This window comes from Antechinus flavipes, chromosome 2 (genome assembly GCF_016432865.1).
Source record: "Antechinus flavipes isolate AdamAnt ecotype Samford, QLD, Australia chromosome 2, AdamAnt_v2, whole genome shotgun sequence".
Classification (NCBI taxonomy): domain Eukaryota; kingdom Metazoa; phylum Chordata; class Mammalia; order Dasyuromorphia; family Dasyuridae; genus Antechinus; species Antechinus flavipes.
In genome coordinates, this window is record NC_067399.1 from 489,577,334 (window position 1) to 489,603,579 (window position 26,246).

Below are 26,246 nucleotides of genomic sequence, written 5' to 3' on the forward strand. Positions count from 1 at the left end.
TTTGAGATCTAATAATTATTCATACCGTATAACAAAATCAAGCTTCGTAGAATTATCTGTTTTCTATCCCAAAAAACTTTTTAATTGAGAAGGATAGCAAATTAGGAAAGTTGAATTTATATATAGTCCATCTGAAATAACCAAATAGGCTTTTCAAAAAATAACTAATCGCAACATCCAAATACTTGTATATCATCCACAAAGGGTTCAGGAATTTTTATTACATTACAAGTATGAAAGATAAACTAATTACTCTCTCTGTTTTTGGTTTACATACAATTAACTTTCTCTCTTTAGTTCCCTCTAGTCCCTCCCCCCCAAATTTGTAAAAGCAGTGACTAGCAATGTAAAAAGATGGAAAATAAAAGTAACAAACCATCATTTGAATTGTAAGAAAAAAGGATTGTTTCTTCATCTAAAATATTTTAGCCTCTGGAAAGGAAAGAAAGGAAGAAGTTGACAATGATTTGGTCTGATTATTACATCTTATTGAGGGAAATTAATTCTTTTCCTGTAACTTTATTTGCTTCACAGAAACTATTAGATTTCTAGAATTTTTTCTTAAGATTCCAAAATCACAGTAATTATTTTCAAAAACCAGTGTTCAGATACATGTTGGTGTATATTCCTCCAGTCTATCCTTAATAGTACATCCAAATTAATCCTCCTAATCTTTTTTCTGGTTGAAAGACTTTAGGGGTTCCTAATGACCTGTAAGATATAAAGCCCAAGCTAATTAGGTCTGTCTTCAAAAATTTTTACAATCCTGACCCAGCATGCTTTCTCAATATTATCTCCCACTTTTCTCAAACATGGACCCTCCATTCCAACCATTCCAGAGCCTGTACTTTGTTCATGTTGTTTCTATCATCTAGAATGCCCTTTACTTTAGTCTTCATCTAGCAAAATTTTAACCATCTTTTACTGTGCAGCTCATATTCGCATCATGCATGGAAAATCCCAAACACCTCTAGACTATAGTATTCATTATCTCTTCTGAATTCCTGTGGTTCCTTTTCTCTATGTTAATTTGATACTTTATGTACTATCCTGCATTCGTTTTACTTTTCATATATATATATGTCTTATGTTTACAATTAGACTAGGGGCAGCAGGATGGCACAGTGGATAAAGCACCAGTCCTGATGTCAGTGGGACCTGAGTTTAAATCTGGCTTCAGACACTTAACACTTCCTAATTGTGTGTGACTCTGGGCAAGTCACTTAACCCCAGCTGCTTCAGCAACAAAATCAAACAAACAAAAAAATACAATTAGACTACAGATCCTTGAAAAAAGGAAACATCTCTCATACATCTTAGTTTTTCAGATCCTGGAAACAATATTTTCCTTTCTATATCCACTACTACTATTCACAGTGATGTCTTGGCTACTTGTTGTCTAAATTGTTATAAACTCGTAACTAGTGACTTTGCTTCTATATCCTTCTGCCTTTCTCCCCTCCCCCAATTGTTTCATCTCTTGCTCAAAAAATTATTTATGCAGGGCAGCTAGGTAATACAGTGGATAGAGTGCCGGCCCTGAATAGGAAGACCTGAGTTCAAGTTTGTCCTTAGACATTTAACACTTCCTAGGTGTGTGACCCTGGGCAAGTCACTTAACCCCAATTGCCTCAGCGAAAGAAAGAAAGGAAGGAAGGAAGGAAGGAAGGAAGAAAAAAAGAAAGAGAGAGAAAGAAAGAAAGAAAGATAGATAGATGTTTTTGGCTTACATATATATTTTTTATCTTAGGCTTACTCTTTCTTCTCCTGCCCCTAGGCACCCCAAATTTTCCTCTTTGAAAATCATACTGTCCTCTAACACTTTACTCAAATATATCTTCTCTGATAACCCAGCTAAAAAAATCCCCAGCCATCTGAATTCTTTATCAATGTTATATAATTAATGTGATATATGTATATATATATACATATATATGTGTGTGTGTGTATATATATATATATATATATATATATATATATATTTTCCATACTGCTTTTTATCATAGACATGTGACAGCATATATTATAGTCATTGCCACATTGCAAGTCTCTTGAGGCTAAGAACTATAACTTTTATAGTTTTGTGTTATTCATAAGGCTTAGCACATTGTTTCGTACATAATAGGTATCAAATATTTGTTGACTTATTCAAAAGTAGACAACTCAATGAAAATTTGAATAAATGAATGAACAAACCACTAATTAAAATTTATATTTGTAATGCTATTACATTAATATGGGTTACTCATTAAGTTTCAAAAATTCTTCATATGACAAAATTCTGATTAATACAATCTAAATTCAGGTTAGACAAATTTTTGTTCTAGTTGCTTAAATATGTGTTGTTCTTTTTTTCAACTTAATGAAAAAATAGATGGACAAGAAGAGAGGAAGCTGACTTTTATAGAGTTGTATCTACTTTTGGAGTGGTATTTGATCCTGACAGAGGACAATTTGACTGGACAAAATTTAGAGCCATGGCTAGGCTGCACAAGAAAACTGATGATAGTTTGGAAAAGTACTTATATGCTTTTATGTCCATGTGCAGGAGAGTTTGCCGCCTTCCTTCCAAAGAAGGTTTGTAAAATCTTTCTCTACATGTCTAAAATGATTTAAAAAAATCTTTAATAATGTTACGTTTTTGTCCAAAATCACATAACTATTTATGCTTTAATTATACTTGTAATATTCATTTCTGATTATTTCTGTTTTAGTACTACTTTTAAAAATCCATACCTTCCTATTTACTTAAAATATTTGTTACCAGAAAAATAGCAAGACTAATAATGGGATTGACTTGATGAAATATAGTATTAGAGTGCTATAAAATGCTTTTATGGATATTACCCATTTGATTTTCACATTAACCCAATGAATATAGCTAAAAGAGGTAATCTTTTTCTAAAGATCAAGAAATTAATAGGAAGGTATATTGCAATTTCATTTTAGTTTATAATCAGTTATTTATTTTTAGTGTGTAATGCCCTATTTTGAAGTATCTGATTTGTCTTAATGTAGAATTGGTGGACCCAAGTATTTTTATCCAACCCATCACAGAGGAACGTGCTTCTAGGACTTTGTATCGAATTGAGCTTTTGAGGAAAGTACGAGAACAGGCTCTTCGACATCCACAATTATTTGATCGTTTAAAACTTTGCCAGCCAAATCCAGATTTGCCAGTCTGGTGGGAGTGTGGCACTCATGACAGAGATTTGCTTATTGGAGCTGCTAAGCATGGGGTTAGCAGGACAGACTATCACATTCTTCGGGATCCTGAACTTTCATTTATGGCAGCTCAGAGAAGCTATAGTCAAAATAAAGGGACTCATTCAAGGACTTCTGCCCCACTTATACAACAATATCAAATGGCATTGTCTACTTCCCCTCTGGCTTCTCAACCAAGATTACTGGATACTAAAGGGAATGCTCTTGAAGATACAAAAGTTAAAAATGAAAGCCTTAAAGAGGAGCCTCAGTCTTCTGAAGAGGAATCTGTATCTTCTGACGAAATCAGAACAGGAATAAAATCTGAACCTTTAAGTCCAAAGAATGGTGTTTTGCCGCAGACAACTGGAGATCAGAAGCCTACTGGGAAGGTTGAAACAGATAGGCGCATGGTTGCAGCCAGGACAGAGCCCCTAACCCCAAATCCAGCTTCCAAGAAACAGCGAATGCCCAAAAGGGGATCTGAGTCCAGCTCTGATTCAGATTCTGATTCTGATAGATCATCTTGTTCTTCTAGATCATCATCTTCATCCTCCTCCTCTTCTTCGTCTTGTTCCCACTCTCGATCAGGATCTAGTTCTTCATCGTCTTCATCTTGTTCTTCAGCAACTTCTTCATCCTCTTCTTCGTCTTCCTCTTCCTCCTCTTCTTCATCCTCATCAGAAGAAAGTGATAGTGAAGAAGAAACACAAAAGCGAGGTAGGGGTATACGTTATCACTATTTTATATATCCAAAAATAACAAATGTGTTAGTTTATTGAAACCACAATTATGTTTTAAAAGCTTACCAAGTTGAATTTTATGTAGTAATGTTTTATTAGAAAAGTACTAATGAATAGCAAACTAAAACCTCTTAATAATAGGTAGATGGTATGGTATAATTGAAAAAGAATTGGCCTTGGAAATGTGCTCTTGTGCTCCTCTCCAGGCTCTGATACTTACTAATACTGTGACCTTGGGCAAGATGCTTCACTTTTCCAGAACTCAGTTACTGTAAAATGATGGAATTGAAAGAAAAGATCCCTAAGGCCCCTTCCAACTGTTAAAGCCAATGAGTCTACACAGTAATAATACATTCTCTATCCAGTGGAATTTGGAAGCACTAGGAAAACTATATACTCAGTACTCCGAAACAGAAAACGAAAACTGCTGCTTTTTGGTACTACTAATTTGGTTACTGCTTCATAGTCTTTTTCTAAGAATGCCTTTAATTAATTATTATAATCATTTCAGAAATAGCAGTAACCAGTGTAATGCATGTGGAAAATATTCTGTAACAATTTAATTGCCAATTTCAAAGAGGAGTTATTCTTTTTTTAATTGTTTTATTTTCCCCAATACACGTAAAGATAGTTTTCATTTTTGTGAAACTTTGTATTCTAAGTTTTTCTCCTTCCATGCTTTATATTTTCCTTTTGAATTTTGTTTTTTTTTTCCTCACAAATAATTTTTTGATTATATTATCAAGTAGAACTTAAATATAATCTGAATTATAAAGTACCTAATTCAGTTCCACAATTGTTTATTAAACACCTACAGTGTATTCTTAAACATTCAGGTAGATAATGCTAACTGTTGTTATTAGCAGAAGGCCCCACTCACATGAAATCATATGATGAGGAAAGTGTTGCATCACTAAGCACTATACAAGATGAGACCCAGGATAGTTTTCAGATGAACAATGGAACATCAAATTCTGCTTACATCTTACAAGGTGGATACATGCTCGCTGCTTCTTATTGGCCAAAGGTAATTTATTAAAAGAATTCTTCATTTTTATGGGTTTTTATTTGAAATTCAAACACTAGGTTTTTTGTTTTGTATAATAATGCAATGCCTGAAAACTTAGAAGATATTTTATTTTGAGGGTAACAAAAAGCAAAGAAATCATGCAAAATCACCACCACCCTAAGTTATTATTGAAAATATATATTTTATACATGCAAATAATTTGTATAAGCAGTTTCCAGACTATGAATATATAGTATTCCACAAGTTCTTCACACCATTAATTAGTTATGAAAACTTTATTTTCCAATAGAAGTAATATTATTTATACATGACAAGGCTCCAGACCAGCTCACAAAAACCAACATAACCTAAAATGAACCTGAACATGCTTTATTAATAATACTTGAGAACCTAACCACATATATACTAGTGATTCTGTTTCTTTGGAAAATTTCATAAAAATTTGTAACTTTAGAATACATTTTTCTCTGTCCTTGAATTGAAAGCAAGGATTCCGTTCTCTATCTCCACAATACTTGTATGGAGCTTTATAGTCAGGGGCTCTAGCACTGCCAATGAGGACATTGACAATTAAAGGAGTTTGGTCCTTTACCCTTACAAATAACATTGAGCAAATTGTTTGAGGGCTTAGAAGTAAAGATACATAATGGTGGGGCTACCCATTAAGCATAAATGCTAAAAGACACTTCTGGAATCTGGATCAGTTCTTCATTCACACTCTTCTGGATATATCATGGATTGGACTACCACCTTCCATTTTCATTTTTTTAAACACACTGCATTAAAAAACTCTTATGCTGTGTTACCTTACTTCCTACATATCCCCCAACTTATTAATTTATTCACTAAGGAAAAGCAAGAGTTAATGGAGGGGTCTTTGGGTCAATGAATGACTTTAAAGATTCAGCAATGCTTTATTTTTTATTAAAGGTTTTTAATTTTCAAAAGATATGAATGGATAATTTTTCAAAAGCAACCCTTGCAAAACCTTGTGCTCCAATTTTTCCTCCCTTTTCCCCACCCCCTTCCCTAGGTAACAAGTAATCCAATATATGTTAAACATAATAAAAAAAAATGTTAAATCCAATATATGTATACATATTTACACAATTATCTGGCTGCACATGAAAAATCAAATGAAAAAGGAAAAAATGAGAAAGAAAATAAAATGCAATCAAATAACAACAAAAAAAGTGAAAATGCTATGTTGTGATCCACACTCAGCTCCCATAGTCCACTCTCTGGGTGTAGATGGCTCTCTTCATCCCAAGATCAATGGAACTGGTCTGAATCATCTTATTGTTGAAATGAACCACATGCATCAGAATTGATATAATCATATAATATATATAATATATATCATCATATAATCTTGTTCCCATATACGATGATCTGGTTCTGCTCATTTCACTTAGCATCAGTTCATATAGATCTCTCCAGGCCTCTCTGAAATCATCTTGTTGATCATTTCTTATAGAGCAATAATATTCCATTACATTCATATCCCATAACTTATTCAGCCATTCTCCAACTGATGGGCATCCACCAAGTTTACAGCTTCTTGCCGCTACAAAAAGGGCTGCCACAAACATTTTTGCACTTGTGGGTCCCTTTCCCTCCTTTAAAATCTCTTTGGAATATAAGCCCATAGAAACATTTCAGCAATACTTTAAAGCATTTTATCATAGGTTCTACAAATTTTATCATGAAAGTTCTTGGGTAATGAGAAATAGGGCATGGAGAAAAGGAGAGATAAAAATGTACAGAGGGGTCAGTGCTAAAAAAAAAAAATGTGAATGTAAATGGGGAGCACTGTGGACAGAGAAAACTAGACTAGGGGCAAGTAAGAAGGAATTGGGAGGCAGAGAGTTGGGAAATTCCAACAGATAACAAAGCCCCTGCCCTTTCCTAAATAAAGGTTCTTCATTAAATTGAGATTGCATATACATATATAAATTAAAATATGTATGTTTTTCCAGATACAGATGTGATTCACAAGATTTGTGTTTAGGGGAAAACATGTTATAATCTAGCTGCTATATCTAGCTGTTATTAGGCAATTTACTTGTTCTCTTTAGTAATTAGTTGACTTTAGAGACTTGACAGAAAGTGACTATGTGAGTTATACTATACAGAGACTATCCATATTTTTACATAAAAGTTAAAAGTTTTTTAATTGAATATGTTCCAAAGGTTCTTATATGATAGAAATTCCTATGATCTTTTCTGATTTTCTAATTTTAAAATATGGTAATTTTTTAATCAGAAAAATTGGATCCTCACATTGCATAGTTTTCTATAGCATGCTGATTAATTTTTTATTCCCATTCTAGGGTTTTTATAACTGAAGGACTTAATTTCAGCTATCAGTAACATAATTGTGCAGCACAGAGTCTTATAATAAAAAGCAGTAGTAATCCAATTAAATTTTAAAAAGGACATATGGAACTCATAATGAATTTATCCATTAATTAGACATATTTATGCAACTTTCCCTTTGTTGGACAGCAACATTAAATTTAAATTTAAACAGCAAATTAAATTTAGAAAAAAATACAAATTGAAGGAAATTTTTGAAGAAAAATCTTCCTTGAAAAATACTTTTAAGAGATTACATTTTATTTTTCCTCTTGAGTTAATGTTAGGTCAGCTATTTTAATCTTGTTGAATTTTTCTCTCCCAAGTTGGAGGTTTAACTCATTTTAATTTTTTTTCTGGTTCCAGCTTCGAATAATCAAGCCATCCCCATTTGTTCACTTGATATTTTATGTCTCTATAAAATGCATTTTGAAGTTCTGAATGTTTCTTCACACATTTGTAATGTGTATACACTTTTACTGAATTAATCCAGTAATGTGTCTTTGAAAGTTCATCACTAAAGGTCTATTCTGATCCTTAAATTGCTCGTGTGACACAGGATCGGGTAATGATCAATCGGTTAGACAGCATTTGTCAAACGGTCCTGAAAGGAAAATGGCCATCAGTCCGGAGAGGTTACGAGGGCAGTGCAGTGGCATCTTTCTACACGACCAAGCTTCTGGATAGCCCCGGTGCTGCTGCAGATGCTGGCGAGCCCCGTGTGCCGACTCCCCCAAGCGTAGGGGCGAGAGAAGAGCATGACCAGTCCACACAGATGTCAAAGGTGAAGAAGCATGTACGAGAAAAGGAGTTTACAGTGAAAATCAATGACGTATGTTTATTTTTATTGCCCTAGGACCTGATTGCGATTGCCGTGTGCAGCATGTTTTTTTCCTGCAAGTGGCTGCCTGCTCTCACTCTTACTTCTTTGCACACTAGTTTTCGGTATTTGGATTGGGTTTCTTTTACACATTCAAAATGTTAAACTTTTGTATTCTACTAAAAGGATTATCTCACTGATCAAGTTTCTTCCTTAAATTAGTATGGTGGCAGTTTCTAAGCGTCTGGTCCATTTTTGACACAGGGAATCCACACATACAGACAATTTGGTATAATGGATGGAGTGCTGAACTTGAAGTCCAAAAAAACCTGGGTTAAATCCTCATTCTGGCCACTTAGTAATAAGGTGACCTACAAAGTCATTTCACTTCTCTGAAGCTCACGCAACTGCCTATGACATTCAGATTTTGAGTTGTTTCAATAGGAAAAATTCCTTTCCTGATAAAAGTTACATATCTTTGATACATTTTTGCAAAGAACAATACTTTTTAGTACATTTAACTGCTTTCAACATTTAGTAGATCCTGCTATAAATAAGACTTTAAATATTTATGTATTTTTTAAACTATCTATGATTAAATTCATTATCCAGTATGCAAAGTGATAAAGTCCTCTAAAAATAGCCTGTGTTAATGGATAGAAGATACAATTGTATGGCAATCACTTGAGAGATGATTTTGGTTGGAAAACTATATGTGATAATTTGGACATTTAATTTAAGCTGGACAATTTAATATATCTATAACAAATTTATTCAGAAAATCCTAAATGGCTTAAATTAGGAAAAATGTAATTTCATAATTAATTTTCATGATTTCTTCCAATATTCCTCAGATCTTCTGTAATAGAATTTTTCTTCAAAATCCTTTATCTTGAAGAAGATGTTTTGGGGTTTGGGGGGAGGGGTTGGTACGTTTTTATCTTAATACTCACATTTATTTAACAGGAAGGAGGTTTGAAGTTGACTTTTCAAAAGCAAGGACTTTCTCAGAAAAGGCCATTTGAAAGTGAAGATGGTTCACTTGGACAGCAACAGTACCTGGCACGGCTTCGGGAACTTCAGAATGCTTCAGAGACCAGCCTAGTCAATTTTCCAAAGTCCATGCCAGTATCAGGTAAGCAAATCATATATAAATGTATTAATGACCTCATAATAATAAAACTTCCTCTTTATTTCAGAATTCTACTCATGATACAATTTATGAAAATTTATTTATCAGTCCTTTTCTTTTGTTTTTTCTCTTAAATATTAATAAAAATAGTAACAGTATTGTTAACTTGGACTTGGACTCAGACTTGGACCTAACAAGCCTTGGAGGTAGTTCCAACTCTTTTACTAAGTGGTTGTGTGACAACTTATTTTGCCTCTCTGGGCTTCACATTACTCATTTATTAAAGAGGAGTTTAAATTGAATTATAGTTTATAATTCCATAATACTTTAAGGTTGACAGTATGCTTTCCTCACAAAATACTATGAGGTAGATAAGTAAAACTATAAAGAATCTATTATTGTATTAGCTTTAACATATTTCTACCATATTTAACATATATTAGACTAGTTGCCATCTAGAGGAGAGGGTGGGGAAAGAGGGGTAAAATTAGAACAAAAGGCTTTGCAAGAGTTAGTCTTGAAGAATTATCCATACATATGTTTTGAAAATAAAAAGCCTTAATAAAAAAAGTACACAGGAAAAAAAAAAAAGAGGGAGGAGGGGAGAATCTATGCTTTTATTAGAATTGGGTAGCTCCCTTTGTGGGAACTATTTCCATCTATGGGTATTGCAGCACATCTGTGATTGGTAGATTAAACGTAGGAGTTGCTTGAGACACACAGAGTAATTGACTTACCCAGGATCATGAAGCTAATAGGTTGTCAGACATTCAAGTATAGATCTACCTAGTTTCAGTAAACATTTCAACTAGATGCCAAGCACTGTGCTAGAGATACAAAAAAAAAAAAAAAAAAAAAAGGTAAAAAATAGTCTCTGCTCTCAGAAAGTTCACATTCTAAAGAGTAAAACACCATGCAAATAGCCATGTACACACAAGCTATATAAAGGACTAAATTGGAAATAATCAACAGAGGGAAGGCACTCCATTAAGGGTGATCAGGGAAAGCTTTCTGTAAAAGATGGGATTTTACCTGGGTCTTAAGAGAAGTCAGGAAGCAGAGATGAAGGTTCTGGGGAGTAGGGGAAATTATAGTCAGTGAAAATGTGTAGAGTCAGGAGATGGGAATTTCTTGTTTGAGGAATAGCAAGGGAGGCAGTATCACAGGAAGGCACTGAAAAAATTAGGAGTAGGAAGAGACAGGATATGAAGGGCTTTGAATGTCAAACTTTTTTTTTTTTAAATTTTAAGGAAATAGGGAGCCAATAGGGTTTATTGAGTAACATGATTAGACTTTAGGAAGATCAGTTTGAGAACTGAATGGAAAGTTGGACTCAAGCCCAGATAGACTTGTGGCAGGAAAGCTGACTGATCTTATTTATTATAATTTTATTTTGAAACAAAAATGTTAATCTTATTTATTTTCTTTCTTTCCCTTATTAATTAAAAAATATTCACTGCATTAATTGATGACACTTGATCCTTTAAGGTATTTTTTTTAATGCTGTCCTTCCAAAGTTAAATCTATCCCACAAAGAAACTGAAGAGCAAAATGGCTGTATGACTTGTTCTAGAACACATAGCTAGTAAATGTGATTCTAAGTTCTCCTTCGAGTGCTGATATTTTTGGATTTATTATTCAAATCAAGTTGTATGTAGTTTCCAAGCCTAGGAAATAATTTCATCTGAAAGTTATTAAATATTTTTGAGAAAAATTCACTTAAGAAGACCCTTCATTAACCCTCAAAAAGAACATTAATATATAAAGTATTTTGCATTAAAATTTTCTAGTTGACAGAATCATATTCATTAGTACAGATTAGAACAGAGGTTCTTAACTTTGTTATTGTGGATCTCTCTTAATGAAGTCTATAGAACTATTCTCAGAATCTTTTTGAAAAATTCACAATTGAAGGAAATACTAAATAAAGTGATAAGTTAATGAAAATAATTTTTCTATCCAAGTATAAAGAACCCTTAGGGGGATCCTTAGAAGCCAATTAAAAACTAATGTGTTAGAATCCTAGGAGAGAAACTTCAAAGATTATCTAGTCTAAAATTCCATTCAAGGCAGGGATTTCTTCTGCAAGATCCTTGATAAATTATCATCTAGCCTTTGCATAAACATCTATAATGGTAAAAGCTTTACAAGATAAGGTTAAGCCATTCTCCAGTTGTTTTAAGAGGTAATCTAAGCCCCTACTTTGATTAAAGTTCTTTTCTTTTCTTCTCCCCTCCCCCTTTTTTTAATCCCTACTTCAGAATCAAGAAGTTTGTTTTCAAGAAGCTATTGCCTCCCTGCTAATCCCTACTAATGTCTCCTCCTTATTTGTAATCTTTTTCCTGTTGAGCTAGATAGATGTATTTCTACATCAAATTATATGTTAAATCCTCCTTTGCTTCATGTGAGTGAGATCCAGCTAATGTTTTCTCCTTGCTTTTTCCTACATATTTGTATATTTTTTTTTCCTTGTACCATAGTTACAAGAAATAGCAAGTTCCCCCTTCATCCTTATTATACTAGTGAGTTTCTTCTTTTACCCACCTTTTTCTTTCTCCCCAGATTCTCAAAACAAACATATTCAGTATTCAGAACCTCTTTTATTTCTTATTTAACTCCTTTAATACCCTATAAAGACATTAAAGTTCTGAAGGAACATGTGTTTTCTTCTCCCATTATTAGAATGTTAGCATGACATCATGATCTAAGTCCTCCAATTGCTAAAAAAAAAAAAAAGAAAAGAAAAGAAAAATTGCCCAGTCTAGACTCTTGTATTTGTATTTCATAGTTCTTACTTAGTTTTTTCGTCAGAATTGCTTGAAAGTCCACTGTTACATGTAAAGGATTGCTTGCCATCTGGGGGAGGGGGTGGAGGGAGGGAGGGGAAAAATCTGAACAGAAGTGAATGCAAGGGATAATGCTGTAAAAAATTACCCTGGCATGAGTTCTATCAATCAAAAGTTATATATATATATATTTTAAAAAAAAGAAAAGAAAAAGCTTTTATTAAAAAAAAAAAAAAGATTGCAACACTAACAGTAACTATGACAAATAAAATAAAATTTAAAAAAAAAAAGAAAGTCCACTGTTACCTAACGCATCTAAGTGATTCTGTAGATAGAACGATGAGCTTGAAATCAGGAAGACCTGAGTTCAGATCCAGCTTGGACCCTTACTAACTGTGTGATATCACTTACCTTTTGTCTCCCTCAGTTTCCTCAATTGAAAAATGGGGATAATTGTAGCATATAATTCATATGGTTGTTGTAAGAATCAAATGAGATAATATTTGTAAAGCACTTAAGACACTGCCTTGTACATAGTATGCTATTAGCACAAATGCTAGTTGTTGTTATTGTAATAAATACAATAAAGCTAGATTTTGGACAGCCTTAAAGTCCAATCTTGAATTTTATCTTTAGGCCAGTGAAGAACCATCAGATATTTTCTAATATGATAAAATCAAAATTTTTTTTAGGAAGACTAGCCAGATATTTCAATATTCTTAACATAATGAGCATATTTTTAAACCAACGGTAATATTTTTTTTCACTCCTATGAATAATTCAGCAAAACTTAATGTTGTTATTCAGCCTTATATATTTTCATGTACTCAAAAATGTTTTTTATTCAATCTTAATATTCTTAGACTAGATTTGTGAATCTGTGATAGAGGTTCCTAGACTTTCTAGTCAACCCAAGAACAACACCTGAGTCACTGGAAAATGTTAGGTAGAATGCTAAATGATTGTCAGTTGAAAATGCGGCTGTGATCATTTCAAGTCTATCTTTACAGCAAAGAAATTCATTAATAAACTCTGATTATAATGTAATCAAAAGAGGTTCTACTAGATTTGAGAAACATGTGGCTAATGAATCAAGAATACCCCATGACAATCAGTAGCTTCAGTCATTTGGTAAATTCAAGTCTTAGAACACACCAGGGGGAGTGGGAATAATGGAGACATCCATGGAAATACAAAATCAGTGCAGCTGGTAGAAAATGGGGAGAAAAACTGGATTAAGCCACCTTGGAGTCCTTGAGCCTATCAAAGTCTAGTCAGAAGAGAGTGAGTACTGAGAAGATAAGAGAACCAGGTAGATTCAATCATATAGCATAATGATATTTCCCAATGATGCGTTTTCCTGAGGAAGGAAAACATGATGAAGAGGTCCAAAGAAGATCAAAAGCAATAGAGCTGGTGAGAAAATGAGAAGGTATAATAGATTGTAAAGTTCTATATAAATGTGGGTTATTTTTAATATGAAAGTATTCAGTTGTAAACTTCTTCAGTGCAAAAAATTTATTTTATTTACTTTTGTACTTTTCACAACACCTAGAACAGTGCATTTTAGATAATAGGTGACTTTTTTTTTTGAAAGAATAAATGAAAATGCTATTTGCTAAGAACTTCTGCTGGGGTAAAAGGATTTGCTATCTAAATGGCTCAAAAGATATATTGGACCTAGTCAGAAAAACCAAAGTTCAAATCAAGCCTCAGATACTTAATTCTGTGTGACCCTGGGCAAATCATTTGATCTCTCCCAGTTTCCTCATCTGCAAAATGTGAATAATAACAGGTTCTACTCAAAGATTGTTGTGAGGATAAAATTAGATAATATTTGTAAAGTGCTTTGCAAATCTTAAAGTACTATAAAAATGTTACTGTCATTAAGAAAGCTTCTAGTCTAAGTATTGCTTACTTTAAGACATGCAAAATGAGAATCAATTTTTAAAGGAGGTTTCACTTTTAAATTGTAAAATGAGTCCCAAATTACTTATTGTGTTTTAAATTCTTAATTTGCTCAGATACTTCTAGTCAGCCAGCAATTGGTGCCAATGGAGTCATATTAGATAACCAGCCTATAGTCAAAAAAAGAAGAGGAAGAAGGAAGAATGTAGAAGATGTTGACATTCTCCTATTAAATAGAAATAAACCTCCTAATCATGTAAGTAATAGCCAAATTAGAATTATTTTACCATAATTCTTGACTTAGGAGGTCTAATCACAAACTAACTTTATGATTGCAAAAGTACATTTGCATTTGTGAGTACTTTATAAAATAAAGATCTATGAATTAATAATGTTGTATTACACTTTTTAGATCTTGTACAAAATGACTAATATGGAAATGTGTGTCTGCACATGTATAACCTATATCTAAGTACTTACCATTTCAGGTTGGGAAGTAGGGATGGAAAAAGGAAGGGATAAAATTTGGAATTCAAACTTTAAAAAGAAAAGCCGGCTGTTAAAAAAAATTTTGGTTAAACAACTGGGGGGGAAATAAAGTGTATTAAAATAAGAAAATATATATGTGTTCATATGCATGCATGTGTGTATGTATACTTTTTAGATTTTGTGATCCACCAAACCATAATACATAGCAAATTTGAAAAAAATTGAAAGCAAATTTGGAAAAAAGTTGACATTCCTCATTTACCATTTTCAAAATACTCCCTAGTATCGGAATAAAAGCTGTTAATGAATTTGACATGCAGTCTTTATCTAATCTTTTTCTAAAGGTTACAGTAGGCATTACCACCTCACAAATTACTCCAGGGATAAATCCAGCACTGTCTTATACTCAATCTCAAGGATTACTTGATATAGAAAATCCAGTTCCAGTTATTAATCTGAAAGATGGAACAAGACTTGCAGGTGATGATGCACCAAAACGAAAGGATTTAGAAAAATGGCTTACAGAGCACCCAGGTTATGTGGAAGATTTAGGAGCCTTTATTCCTGTAAGTAATTTTTAAAATGGATACACTTAAATGTTTTTCTATTATTTTTATTACTCAGAAACATAGCTAACAAAGATCATTGTGAGACATTCATTGTGTCCTTAGTCCCAGTCTTTGTAATTAAACAAAGGATGAGTCTACATTGTTGTCTTTTCAGAGTAATAAAGATTTAAAAATAAACAGCATCAGAAATACATGTTTTTCTATTAAAAATCAGTGATACTTTTAATGTTTTAGGGAGTTATAATTGTAGTTTAAAAGTAAATATTACAACTAAAAAATCATTTGATATCTGTGCATATAAAGAAAGTTTTTTAATAGCATTCATTCCTCAAGAAATGTATTATTTTTACTTGGGGTCAAATTGGACAGCGAGGAATTAGACATACCTAAAACGTGTACATTTTACTTGGAGTGCTCTAAATTTCAGTTTTGGATTGTATATCTATGTTTCTGCCACATTTTGAATAAGATACCTGAAAATTTTAAGCAAATTTTAAAATGAGACCTGGCTCTCCACAGATGACACTGCTATTAAAATTTCGCCATCACCCACAAGTATTCCAATAAATGTTCAAAAATTCCTTTATTAGACCATAAGTGTCTATCATTTCATTTGACTTACTTCTCCAAGACCTATTCTTTATCCTCATTAGGACCTCCAGTCCCTTTGTTCTCTCAGACCAGTCATCCCTTCTATGTTCTGATCTTGAATTCCTTACCCATTACCCATAAGTCTTACCAGCACTTAGACATTCCAACCAAATATGAAGCTTTTCAAGTGCCTTTCTCCTTCAAAAAATTTGCCTTTAATTTATTTTGTACATGTGTGTATGTTGTCTTCCTTTATAGAATGAATGTCAGCCTCTTTAGGGAAGAAATTGTTTCATTTTTTTGTCATACTTAGAGGCACATAGAAAGAATTTAGAAATTGATTAATTTTCCTGAGGTTGAAAGAGTCCCTTGCTTACCAAAAATAGTCTTTATCTATAATAGGACTCAGTACTTTCCTATTAAAATCCAACAAAGATATAAAGCTAATCTAATAAAATCTTATTGAAGTGAAATGAATTTATTTGAATAGGAGACTTACTGAAGGAAAATTTATTGGGTACCAAAGAACTAATAAATCTTATTAGTTTTGTTCCTTATAATCTCATATTCAAGCCCCAGAATTTTTTTCCTGACACTGATGGGTATTGATAATTCAATAATATCAGTGGTGTATTTCCAACATGAAGAATTCATTATTACAAAAGATCTGTAACATATTATGACTAGTTAACAATAAGAAAAATGAATATTACATCAAGAAACTGAGCTATATTACACTGAAAATCTTGGAGTGTGTGGCTTGGATCACCCAAATCTTGATCAAATAGACATTAATTTTCGTATCACCTGTCTGATAAAAGGGAGAATCCACATTTTCCAGACCCATCTGAACAAACACAATGAGCAGAACTGCACCTATTAACCCAAACATAGAATTTCTTTTACTGTCTGATTAGATCTTGTTTGATTTTTGGATGAGGAAGTAGGAAAAGGGAAAAACCTTGGTCCTAATATAATAATTAGTTATTTCGACCAGAAAGAAATAATTTCTTCCAGCTTTGAGACTCAATAACAAGTCCTTTCTAATTCTGATTCTTTGGGAAAGATAGCAATTTTTTTTGCACTGTTTAAATTGTTTACTCCTAAACATTCTCATTATTGAGCACCTTGCAATGTTCCTTAATGCTGAAATTCTTTAGATTCACTGAAACTATTACTTCTATGCATGCCTTGGCCTGTTCATGCCAAATTCACATTAAGGAAGTGTGAAGAGGGGATTAGTATGTTGTAGCAAACTGAAAAGAGTTAGCCTAGAAAACTTGGATCCAAGCCACAGTCTGACTCTAGTTGTTTGACTCTGGGTAAGTGACTTAAATTCTCAACTATCAGGCAAGTCTCTTAAGATTATTCACTACAGAAAAGTTAGAGATCTACCTTGATAGAAGGAGTTTCCTCACAATTTGAACACAGAAAGAAGAGTTTGAAAAGTGTGCTTTGTTATCCTTTAACTTCTGAACTGAATTGTCAAATTACCTTGTTCCTTGATCCTCAATAAAGAATTTTAATACATTGTACTTTAGAGAATGCAGCTTCATGAAGGGGGGAGACCTAAGCAAAAAAGACATCGTTGCAGAAACCCCAACAAACTAGATATTAATAGTCTCACTGGAGAAGAACGTGTTCAGTTGATCAACAGAAGAAATGCCAGAAAGGTATGTGTAATTTCAGTGTGCATTAATCGAAAGTGGTGTCATGATATGGTGGCTGGAATACTGTACTTGAAAACAGGAAAACCTGGATTTGAATCCTGCCACTGAGACTCAGTACTCTGAGTTCCTGACAAATTATTTAATTCCTCTGGCTCTTAATTTTTTTACCTATAAAATACTAAGACAATGATAGCACCTACTCACAGGATTTTTATAGTAAGGATCAAATGGGAGTATGTATGTGGGTGTACATATATACACAGATACCATTATTTTAATAGCTCTAGGCCTCAGTTTTCCCTCAGTGGCTAAATTATTGGAAGCAGGAAAGTTACTTAAATATTTATGTTCCTCAGGTTTTTCAGTAGAATTTTCAGTGTAGAAAATGTACATTATTATTTGATTTAGAAAGTCTATTTCCTGACCATATGTAACTGAACTATCTCCAGTTTGCTTAAGTTCATCTCTTTATTCATGCTGAAATTGTAGTGTGGAACTATAGTCTCCTTTCTTTCATAGAGAAAACATTAGAAGGAATGTATTTCATTTCTTTTTAAAGTATTAGCTCCCCACATGTTCCAATAAAGAAACAATAAGGAGAATCGGAGTAAGAAGGAAAGAAAACTTGAAAGTTAGGAATTACAAATTTCTCATTTGCCTTTCTATTACTCTGCATAAATAACATAATCTGGATGGTTTGGTTTCTCCTTCCTATAGGTACTTCAGTTGCTAAGATCAAAGATAAAGTTTTCAAACTCATTTTCTTAAAGGAAGGGGGGGGGCATAGTATTATTATTTAAATTATCATTTTACATAATTCCCTTAACTTTTGTGTGGTGCCACCATCAAGTTTGACATACTTTTCATTAAGTTAGATGCTTTTTTGTAGAAGGATAATTCAAGACTGTTGTTGATTTCTGACCTTATACTTTGATCTTAGAGAAAGAAAACTTGTCCTTACCTCATCTTCATTTTGTCTTAAATGAAGATGTTGGACAAGATGACCCCCATAATCTCTATGAAGAAACCCAAAGCCACCATTTTAATCATAGTTGCTTGTATACATATCTACAAACATAAATACACATTCATGTATATATGCATAGAAATTTTTATTGATGTCGTCTGTTTCTTATTTCATCATTGGTATCCACAGTATCCTTTTCCTTCCTCTCCCAAAGAGTCATCCCTTCTAACACATAGTATTTTTAAAGAGGGGAAACAAATCCAGCATAAGTGATGGATATGTTGAAAAAGCCCAAAACTATGTAGTTGTTTTTTTATCTAGTCCTGGATTGGTGGTTTCTCTAGCTTAAACTGGATGGACAGTCATAAATATAATCTCTTCTATTATTATGCATGTTTTCTTGAAAGGAAAATTTATTGTAACATTTTGAATCTTCCCTGATATTCTGCTGAGCTCATGACAATAGTTTGTTTTGTTTGTTTATTTTCCTTTTCTGTCTTTTTGTATTGTTTTTGGTTTCTTTGTATTTAGTTTTAAATAATTTCTTAAAGTATTACCTTTGTACTAAGGCAAATAAACAATTAGAGACCTGAAAGCCTATAGTTAGCCTTATGAAATGAAATGATCACAGCACACATGTGGATAGCATTTTAATATTTCCAAAGTATTGGACTTAACAGGAACAGTTGTGTTAAGATATATCATGCCAGTATTATTATTAATCTCCATGTTACAAATAAGGAAACTGAAACTCTTGGAGATTCAATGATTTGCCTGTTGTCACCCAGTCAATAAATAAATGGCAAAATCAGAACTTAACTCTTCTGACTCTTCAATTGAGAAATAAATTTTTTTTTAAATGGCAAGAGACTTCATAGAAAACTGAAAGACAAAGGAATAGAAGAAAAGCAACATCACACATTATAAAATTCTTAACAGGTAACTTAAGAATTTCCCCATTTTTCCTAGTCTATATAATATTGGTCTGTAGTATATACTGATATAGAAAATTTTGAAAGAAGTCAATTATAAGATTATAAGTTTAGAATCTAAAATGGACCTTTAGTGGTCATCTAGTTCTGTAATATTGAACTCAACTGGGAACTGGGTCACTAAATCATACATTAAGAAAACCTGTCTGCCAAATATTGACTTAAAAAACCATATATCAATATCATCTATACTATATTGTATTTTTGTTTATTTTTTTAAACATTTGGACCACATGTCATTCATGACCTGAGCATTTGACATCTTTGCTCTAGTTCAACTGTTTCCCTTTTTTCTCCTTTAACTAATTTGTGATTTTCCCTCAAAATATTTAAGTACTTAATAAAGCTGAGATTTTAAAACAAGTCCTCTGACTCCAAAGCCTTTCTATTACTATACTATACTGGAAAGGACCAAATTTCTTGTAACAAAGATAAATCTATTTTTAAAATGTAACTTAGAAATACTGCCCTTATTCAATACTTTGAGCTAAATTCTTCACTAATTAACATTGTTTGAATGCTTTTATAAGCAACTTCACTTTTGTATGTGAAGGGAGATAGTTTTGAATGTATTTATTTTGACATACAGTCTTCATACTTTAATGGATAATGATGTCATAGACATGAAAATTCTTTTTGCTAGTGCAGAGCACAGTTTTTCTATTCTCTGTCTTCCTATATAGTTCTTCTCAATGTCTTTTTCTAAGTCTTCTATGGAGGATTTATCCATCATACTGGAGTTCATATCTTTGGTTTTTCTAATTTAAAAATGGAGCATATAAGACATACTATACCATTTACTATCTTGGGATTTTGGACTATTAAATACAGTAATATTAACAATTTGGTTGGGAGCTGAGCCAAATTTTATATGCATATTTAATAAAAATAAGGGAAATACAGAAATCACGGAAGAATTTTTTTTCAATATTTAATAAGATTGTAAGCATCTAACATTTTGTTTTTCAATTACAGGTAGGAGGAGCATTTGCTCCTCCTTTGAAAGATTTATGTAGATTCTTGAAAGAAAATTCTGAATATGGAGTCGCTCCTGAATGGGGAGATGTTGTTAAACAGTCTGTGAGTGTTAAACATTGATTTAAGCTTAAACTTCATGTAATTTTATCTTTTAATTACCAAAACTATAGATAGGTAGAAGGTATTATGATTCTTACAAGGTGCTAAGTCACTGGAATTGATAGGCACTCCAAGACATTCACAAGTCAGGATTAACTCCGGGAGATTCACAAGTCACAGCTCCCATAATCCCACTCTTGGAGAAGGAGTCAACCTTTGAGTTCACACCTCTAAAAGAGCATATAAAAGGACAAGCTCACTAGAAGCTCTTAGAGCCTCAGTCAGGAGTCAGTTGAGGATATTGAGAAGCCAGGATTCGGAGAGAGGGTGAAGCTGGCAGAGGCAAAAGACTAGCTGCAAGAGCTCTTGGAACCAAGGAGAGAGATAGGCCTCTAAGAAAACTAACGGGTTATTTCAATTATGTCTTTCCTTTCAAAAATAAAACAGGAGCATATTGCATTAATCTTCTCTGAGACCATAGTGATATAGAAATTTTATCTACTTAATTTGAGGGAAGGGCATCTTTAATTTTTTCTACTTATGAACCCTTTTCACCCAAGAAATTTTTATATGACCCTGGTATAGAGGTATATAAAATGGGTAAAATCAAACATTTACTGATAATAAATCACAAATAACAAACCATATTCAGTTATGAGACCCCATGTGGAATCATGACCCACATTTTAAGAAGCTGGGATCTGTAGCCTAAAGCCTCTCCAGATTCTCTTTGATCCTAGAAATGCTAAGATTTCCTCATGGAGAAAGGGTTTAGTCTAGTTATACAAGTTAGTATATTTACTTCAGTGAAAAATGTTCCTATGGATGCTTAAATTTTATTTCTTGATATGTGGTTTGGTAAGCAAAATAGCTGTTACTTTCATTGTCAGAATGTGATTATATGGATGTATTAATACTGAATAAGAACTTATTTGTTTCAGGGATTTCTTCCTGAAAGCATGCATGACCGTATTCTTACTGGGCCTGTTGTAAGAGAAGAAGTAAGCAGGCGTGGAAGACGACCTAAAAGTGAGATTGCCAAGGCAACGGCAGCGGCAGCTGCTGCAACAGCAGCAAATGTGTCTGGCAATCCTTTGCTAGCCAATGGATTGCTCCCAGGTGTGGATCTGACAACTCTTCAGGCCTTACAACAAAACCTGCAAAACCTTCAGTCTCTACAAGTAACTGCAGGATTGATGGGGATGCCTGCCAGCCTATCTGGTGGAGAAGTGAATAAAAACATGGCTGCTATGTTCCCAATGCTTTTGTCAGGGATGACAGGATTACCAAATTTACTAGGCATGGGAGGACTCCTAACAAAACCTACAGAATCTGTGGCAGAAGAGAAAAAAGGCAATGACTCCAAGGAGCCAGATGGAAGAAAAGAAAGGACAGAAAGCCAAAACTCTGACAATGTGGGGGAGAACTCTGTTTCGAGTTCTCCTTCAACATCCTCTTCTGCTGCGTTAAATACTGCTGCAGCTACCAACCCCTTAGCTCTTAACCCATTACTATTGTCCAATATATTATATCCAGGGATGCTTCTCACTCCAGGCCTTAATCTTCATATCCCAGCTTTGTCCCAGTCCAATATTTTTGATGTACAGAACAACAAAAACAATGACCTAGACTCAACCAAGCCTGTAGAGGAAAAGGAGGAAGATTCCAGGGTTAGAGATCAGGAAGAAAAAGGGGAAACTGAACCAAGTTCTCTCAATGAAAACAGCACAGATGAGGGTTCAGAAAAAGCAGATGCTTCATCTGGATCTGAGAGTACATCATCATCATCTGAGGAGTCAGATTCTAGTAATGAAGACTGACTCCAGACTCTGCACTTAAATTATGAACTGATTTTGAATTTATTCTTTAACTATTCATTGTAAATATCCCAGTGTTGAGTGCATTGATAACTTACTGACCGAACATTTCAGTATTTGTTTAGAAGTGCAAACTGCTTTCAGAGACATTTTGCATGTAATATTTCTTGAAATTCATAAGTTTCTGAACTTGTATGTACTATCAAATACACAATGGTGTAATATTACAACAGAAGGCATTATAATTTTGTTGGGGGGTTAATTTTATGGAAATTATGCTCAATGAGAGCTGTATATTTAATATATTTGCAATGAACACAGAATACTTTATGCACATTATTGATTTAATTTGAATATAGTTTTACAGCCTCCTTGACACCTATAATTTACAGATCAAAAACTCAGCAATAATTTGGGCAGCTAATGAATGTCATGAAAGCTGTAGAATCTACATCATCATCCATTGCTTTAATTACATGAAAATGCTCTAGTGTTGTGATGCACTGCTGATGTTTCCAATTCAGGTACAAGTGTGTTTAAAAGAAGAGATAAAATTCCCAATCAGCCAGTTATACTGGCTACCTGTTACCTCAGCTGAGTTAGTTTAGGAAGTTTACATTCATTTCTAATTCTATACTTGTTTTCAGGGTTTTTTTTAAAAAAAAAAAAAAGAGGAAAAAAACACACATCCTGTGTATCATGTAAATCTGGCAAAAGAAGTGACTTGTTTTGCTTAGTCAAAACTCTGATCCCAGTGAAGGCAAGTCAGCATAAAAATAATTCTATGTTCATATAGATACCCTATAGACCTACTTAGTTTGAACATTGTGGACTTTGGGCCTCCTTCAGAAATAATCATGTTGAGGTTCAGTAGTGTCTCTCTAGGGGTCAGAAAAAGCAAATTCATGAAGTGCCACTGACAAGAACTTTCAACACTGCATACTTCATGTAAAAGAAATTGTTTGTTTGCTCTGTTTGTGTAGATTTCTATTTGTGTTTTATGTCATTGAACGCTTAAGAAATTACCAGATAATATTGGTAAAAAAAAAAAAAAAAAAAAATGCAGATAGCCTAAATTTATTTTGAGTTTCTAGGTTTAATCAGACTAAACATTGCCCAGAATCAGTGTTGGGTTATCAGTTCATATAAAATATGCTGAGTTGCCCTGTTTGAAAATGCACTTTGAATAATAACAAAAAGAAATACAAGTAATACCTGTAAAACACACACACACACACACACACACACACACACACACACACACACACACACCCCAAAAGAAACCCAAGGTTTCTTCTAATTAACAGTCCTTAAAACCCTTTTCTCTTTTAAAAAAAAAAAAATCTGTCCAATGTTTCATGTGATATGACTTTCTGCTTAAGCTGCTATTCTTGACATGGTAGAGGTCCATGTTCATACTCAAATTCATTTGAACTTAAAATTGAGTTTAGAATCTCATTTGAGGCCCAACAAGAGTAAATGTTTAAAAAAAAAACCATACACACATATAGGTACTAGTATAAGTGAATGATAATATTTGCAAAGGATTAATATTTGGGAGTAACAAATCACTCCAAACACTTCTCACATTAAATGAACCCTTTTATATTTTGATAAGAGTTCTGTTGTTTTGTCACAAAGTAAACTTTTATATTGGGTTTTACTAAGACCTTTACCAAGAAATTATAACTTTATATGTAAAATAAATATCCCCATCATTATAGGAGCAGTATTACATGTAATTACAAAATTATATAAGTTCTATTGGGATTGTATTGATTTTCCCACTATTTTATTTTGATTTGATGGCCCTTTATGCAATGTCTTAGCAATAGTGACTATCATACCTATCCAAGAGAAGTGGGTAGCAGTTCTTCATCATGAAAAAGATATATTACATATTTAATATTTTCCCTTTGCAGTATTGCACTTTTAACTAGAATACACCTATGAAATAGCCAAAGTTTTCAAAAAGTTATTAAAACTTAGTTTGCCGATGGAGTATTTCAACACCATCAGTTCTTCCTCTTCCCTTCATGTTCCCTTTATTCCCCTTCCTTTTCTTCTCTAGCTAAGTCCCCCCCCCAAAAAAAAATCCTAAATCTTGTCACTAAAACCTAATTTATATCAAATTTATGAGATAAAGTATTTTCCTAATTATGGTCGAGTGAGTTTGGTTAACATCCTAGTGATTCTCTTTCTATGTAATAAGGCAATTACAGATTTCAAAGCATTAAGGCTAATATTGACTTTGAACATATTCTATTGGGTTTCAAGGCATATTAAATTGGTATCAATTGGGAAAAAGTTGTCCAGCTATCAGCCAAACAACATGCAAATATGGTTGTATAAAGTTAAGGGTTAAGGAAAATGCAATAGAATTACACTAATAAATACTGAAGTTTCCAGTTGAAAGGATATCCAAGTGTGTGTTGGTAGTTACTAAAAAGAATTATAGCTGTTATTGCCTTGTATTTATATCCCTTGTTTCAGGCTTCATGAGCTAAGTCTTAGTCCAGTTTTTCTTTTGGACATTTCGAATATTTGCCAGTTGTGTTCTGTGTAGTCTGAATTTGCTTTCTGTAGTTGAAAAAATGTCTTAAAAAGTCATTTGTAATTTATTGAATTACTTTCTATGATGTTCTATAGAGCAAATGGAAGTTTAATTATTTTTTATTAAACATATTCTTTGACTACCCATGATGTCAGCCTTTATAAATGACAGTAATTATTTTAACTGTATTTGTAATAAAATCATTTTAGACACTAAAAGACAATTATAGGTATTTATCTTGAGAATTTTGAGACAACTTTTAAAAAGACTCCTAAAAAGTCAGGAGAAAATTATTCCCATACACATATACATACATACATACATACATACATACCCACAATTGTGGGCATAATTATTCCTTTTTGAATAATGCCAAAAGTATGCTTAGTTTTTTAAGTTCATCTAGAAAGATTAATAGTAGGAACAGTATTGGAATGGAAGAAAGTCTGTAGAAAAATCAAATTCCAAAGCTGTTTCTTGGTAGTCATTTTACTGTTGAAGCTTCTTTTGCTTCCCCTGTAAAATGAAAGTGGACTAGTTTATCTCTACAGGTCCTTCTAGTTCTATATGAGAAAGAAAGATCATCAGAAGTCTCAAACGACCTGTGCAATTCTACTTTGGAGGAACAATGGCTTTTCCTCCACTTAATGTCTCGAGTTTAGCTGAAGTCTCTCTCTCTCTGCTTCTTTGATAGTGATTTTCATAAAGCCATTACTCATAATCTTAGACCTTGATTTGAAGATTTATCCATTCTGTAATAATATTAATAACTGTATAATTGATAGTATTGTAAAGTTTTCAAAGTGCATTTGACTTTTATAAAAACACTATGAAGTAGATACAAGTATTATACCCATTTTACAGATGAGAAAACAAGTTAATTGATTTTTGTAAAGTCACATAGCTGGTAATTGTCAGAAATAGAATTTGTTCGCAGTTCATTATTCCTGCGTTTAGCATTTGATTCATTATATCATCTTGTCTCACATGTATTTTAAACATTTGTGTTTTTTTCCTTTCTTATAACTCTCAATAAAGGTTTATGTGCAGTATGAGAAAATAGGCAAGATAACTTGCCCACAGTGAAACATTACTTTAGTCTAGCTAACTCACTGTAAATCTTTTAGCAGTTTTTTGCAGTGTGTATTCCCAACATCTCCTCCTCCCCTGAACAAATTTGAAATTCTCCACAGAGACTCCTTAAATGCTCAACATAGCGTATTATCATAACATCATATATAAGTGTTGCCTTCATGAAATATAAAGAAACTAACCTTTTTCGCTCAACTCCTGAAATAACTATAGATCTGGAAGTTATTCAGTTATATTTCCAAATGAAAAAGCTAAGAAATTAATACAATAACCAGAAAACACAAAGATAAAATTATGCTCTGATGTTTTTTAAATGGAATAAAAAAGGATAATGAAATCACTTTGTAAATCTCAGTGACATAGGAATGTGAGTTATGATAATTAGTGCTTTTGATATTTGAACTATCATAAAATGTTATATAGTACAAATTAATGTAATTACAGCTA

The 26,246-nt window shown here is 32.9% G+C and overlaps 1 protein-coding gene across 13 annotated transcripts in view; it reads left to right on the forward strand.

Annotated features, from left to right (window-relative positions):
* The window catches only part of CHD9 (chromodomain helicase DNA binding protein 9), a 251,575-nt gene extending 226,724 nt beyond the window's left edge, over positions 1 to 24,851 (forward strand). For 7 of the 13 annotated variants that reach the window (XM_051979833.1, XM_051979832.1, XM_051979839.1 and 4 more), the window contains 10 exons: positions 2,375 to 2,577; positions 3,019 to 3,924; positions 4,811 to 4,974; positions 7,895 to 8,167; positions 9,122 to 9,290; positions 14,098 to 14,237; positions 14,815 to 15,036; positions 17,172 to 17,303; positions 20,235 to 20,339; positions 21,278 to 24,851. In XM_051979833.1, coding sequence (XP_051835793.1) covers positions 2,375 to 2,577; positions 3,019 to 3,924; positions 4,811 to 4,974; positions 7,895 to 8,167; positions 9,122 to 9,290; positions 14,098 to 14,237; positions 14,815 to 15,036; positions 17,172 to 17,303; positions 20,235 to 20,339; positions 21,278 to 22,156 — 3,193 coding nt within the window. In that variant the 3' untranslated portion in view covers positions 22,157 to 24,851. The remainder of the gene's footprint in view (positions 1 to 2,374; positions 2,578 to 3,018; positions 3,925 to 4,810; positions 4,975 to 7,894; positions 8,168 to 9,121; positions 9,291 to 14,097; positions 14,238 to 14,814; positions 15,037 to 17,171; positions 17,304 to 20,234; positions 20,340 to 21,277) is intronic. The other 6 variants (XM_051979838.1, XM_051979841.1, XM_051979845.1 and 3 more) reach the window with 3 other exon arrangements.
* Positions 24,852 to 26,246: the final 1,395 nt, after the last annotated feature.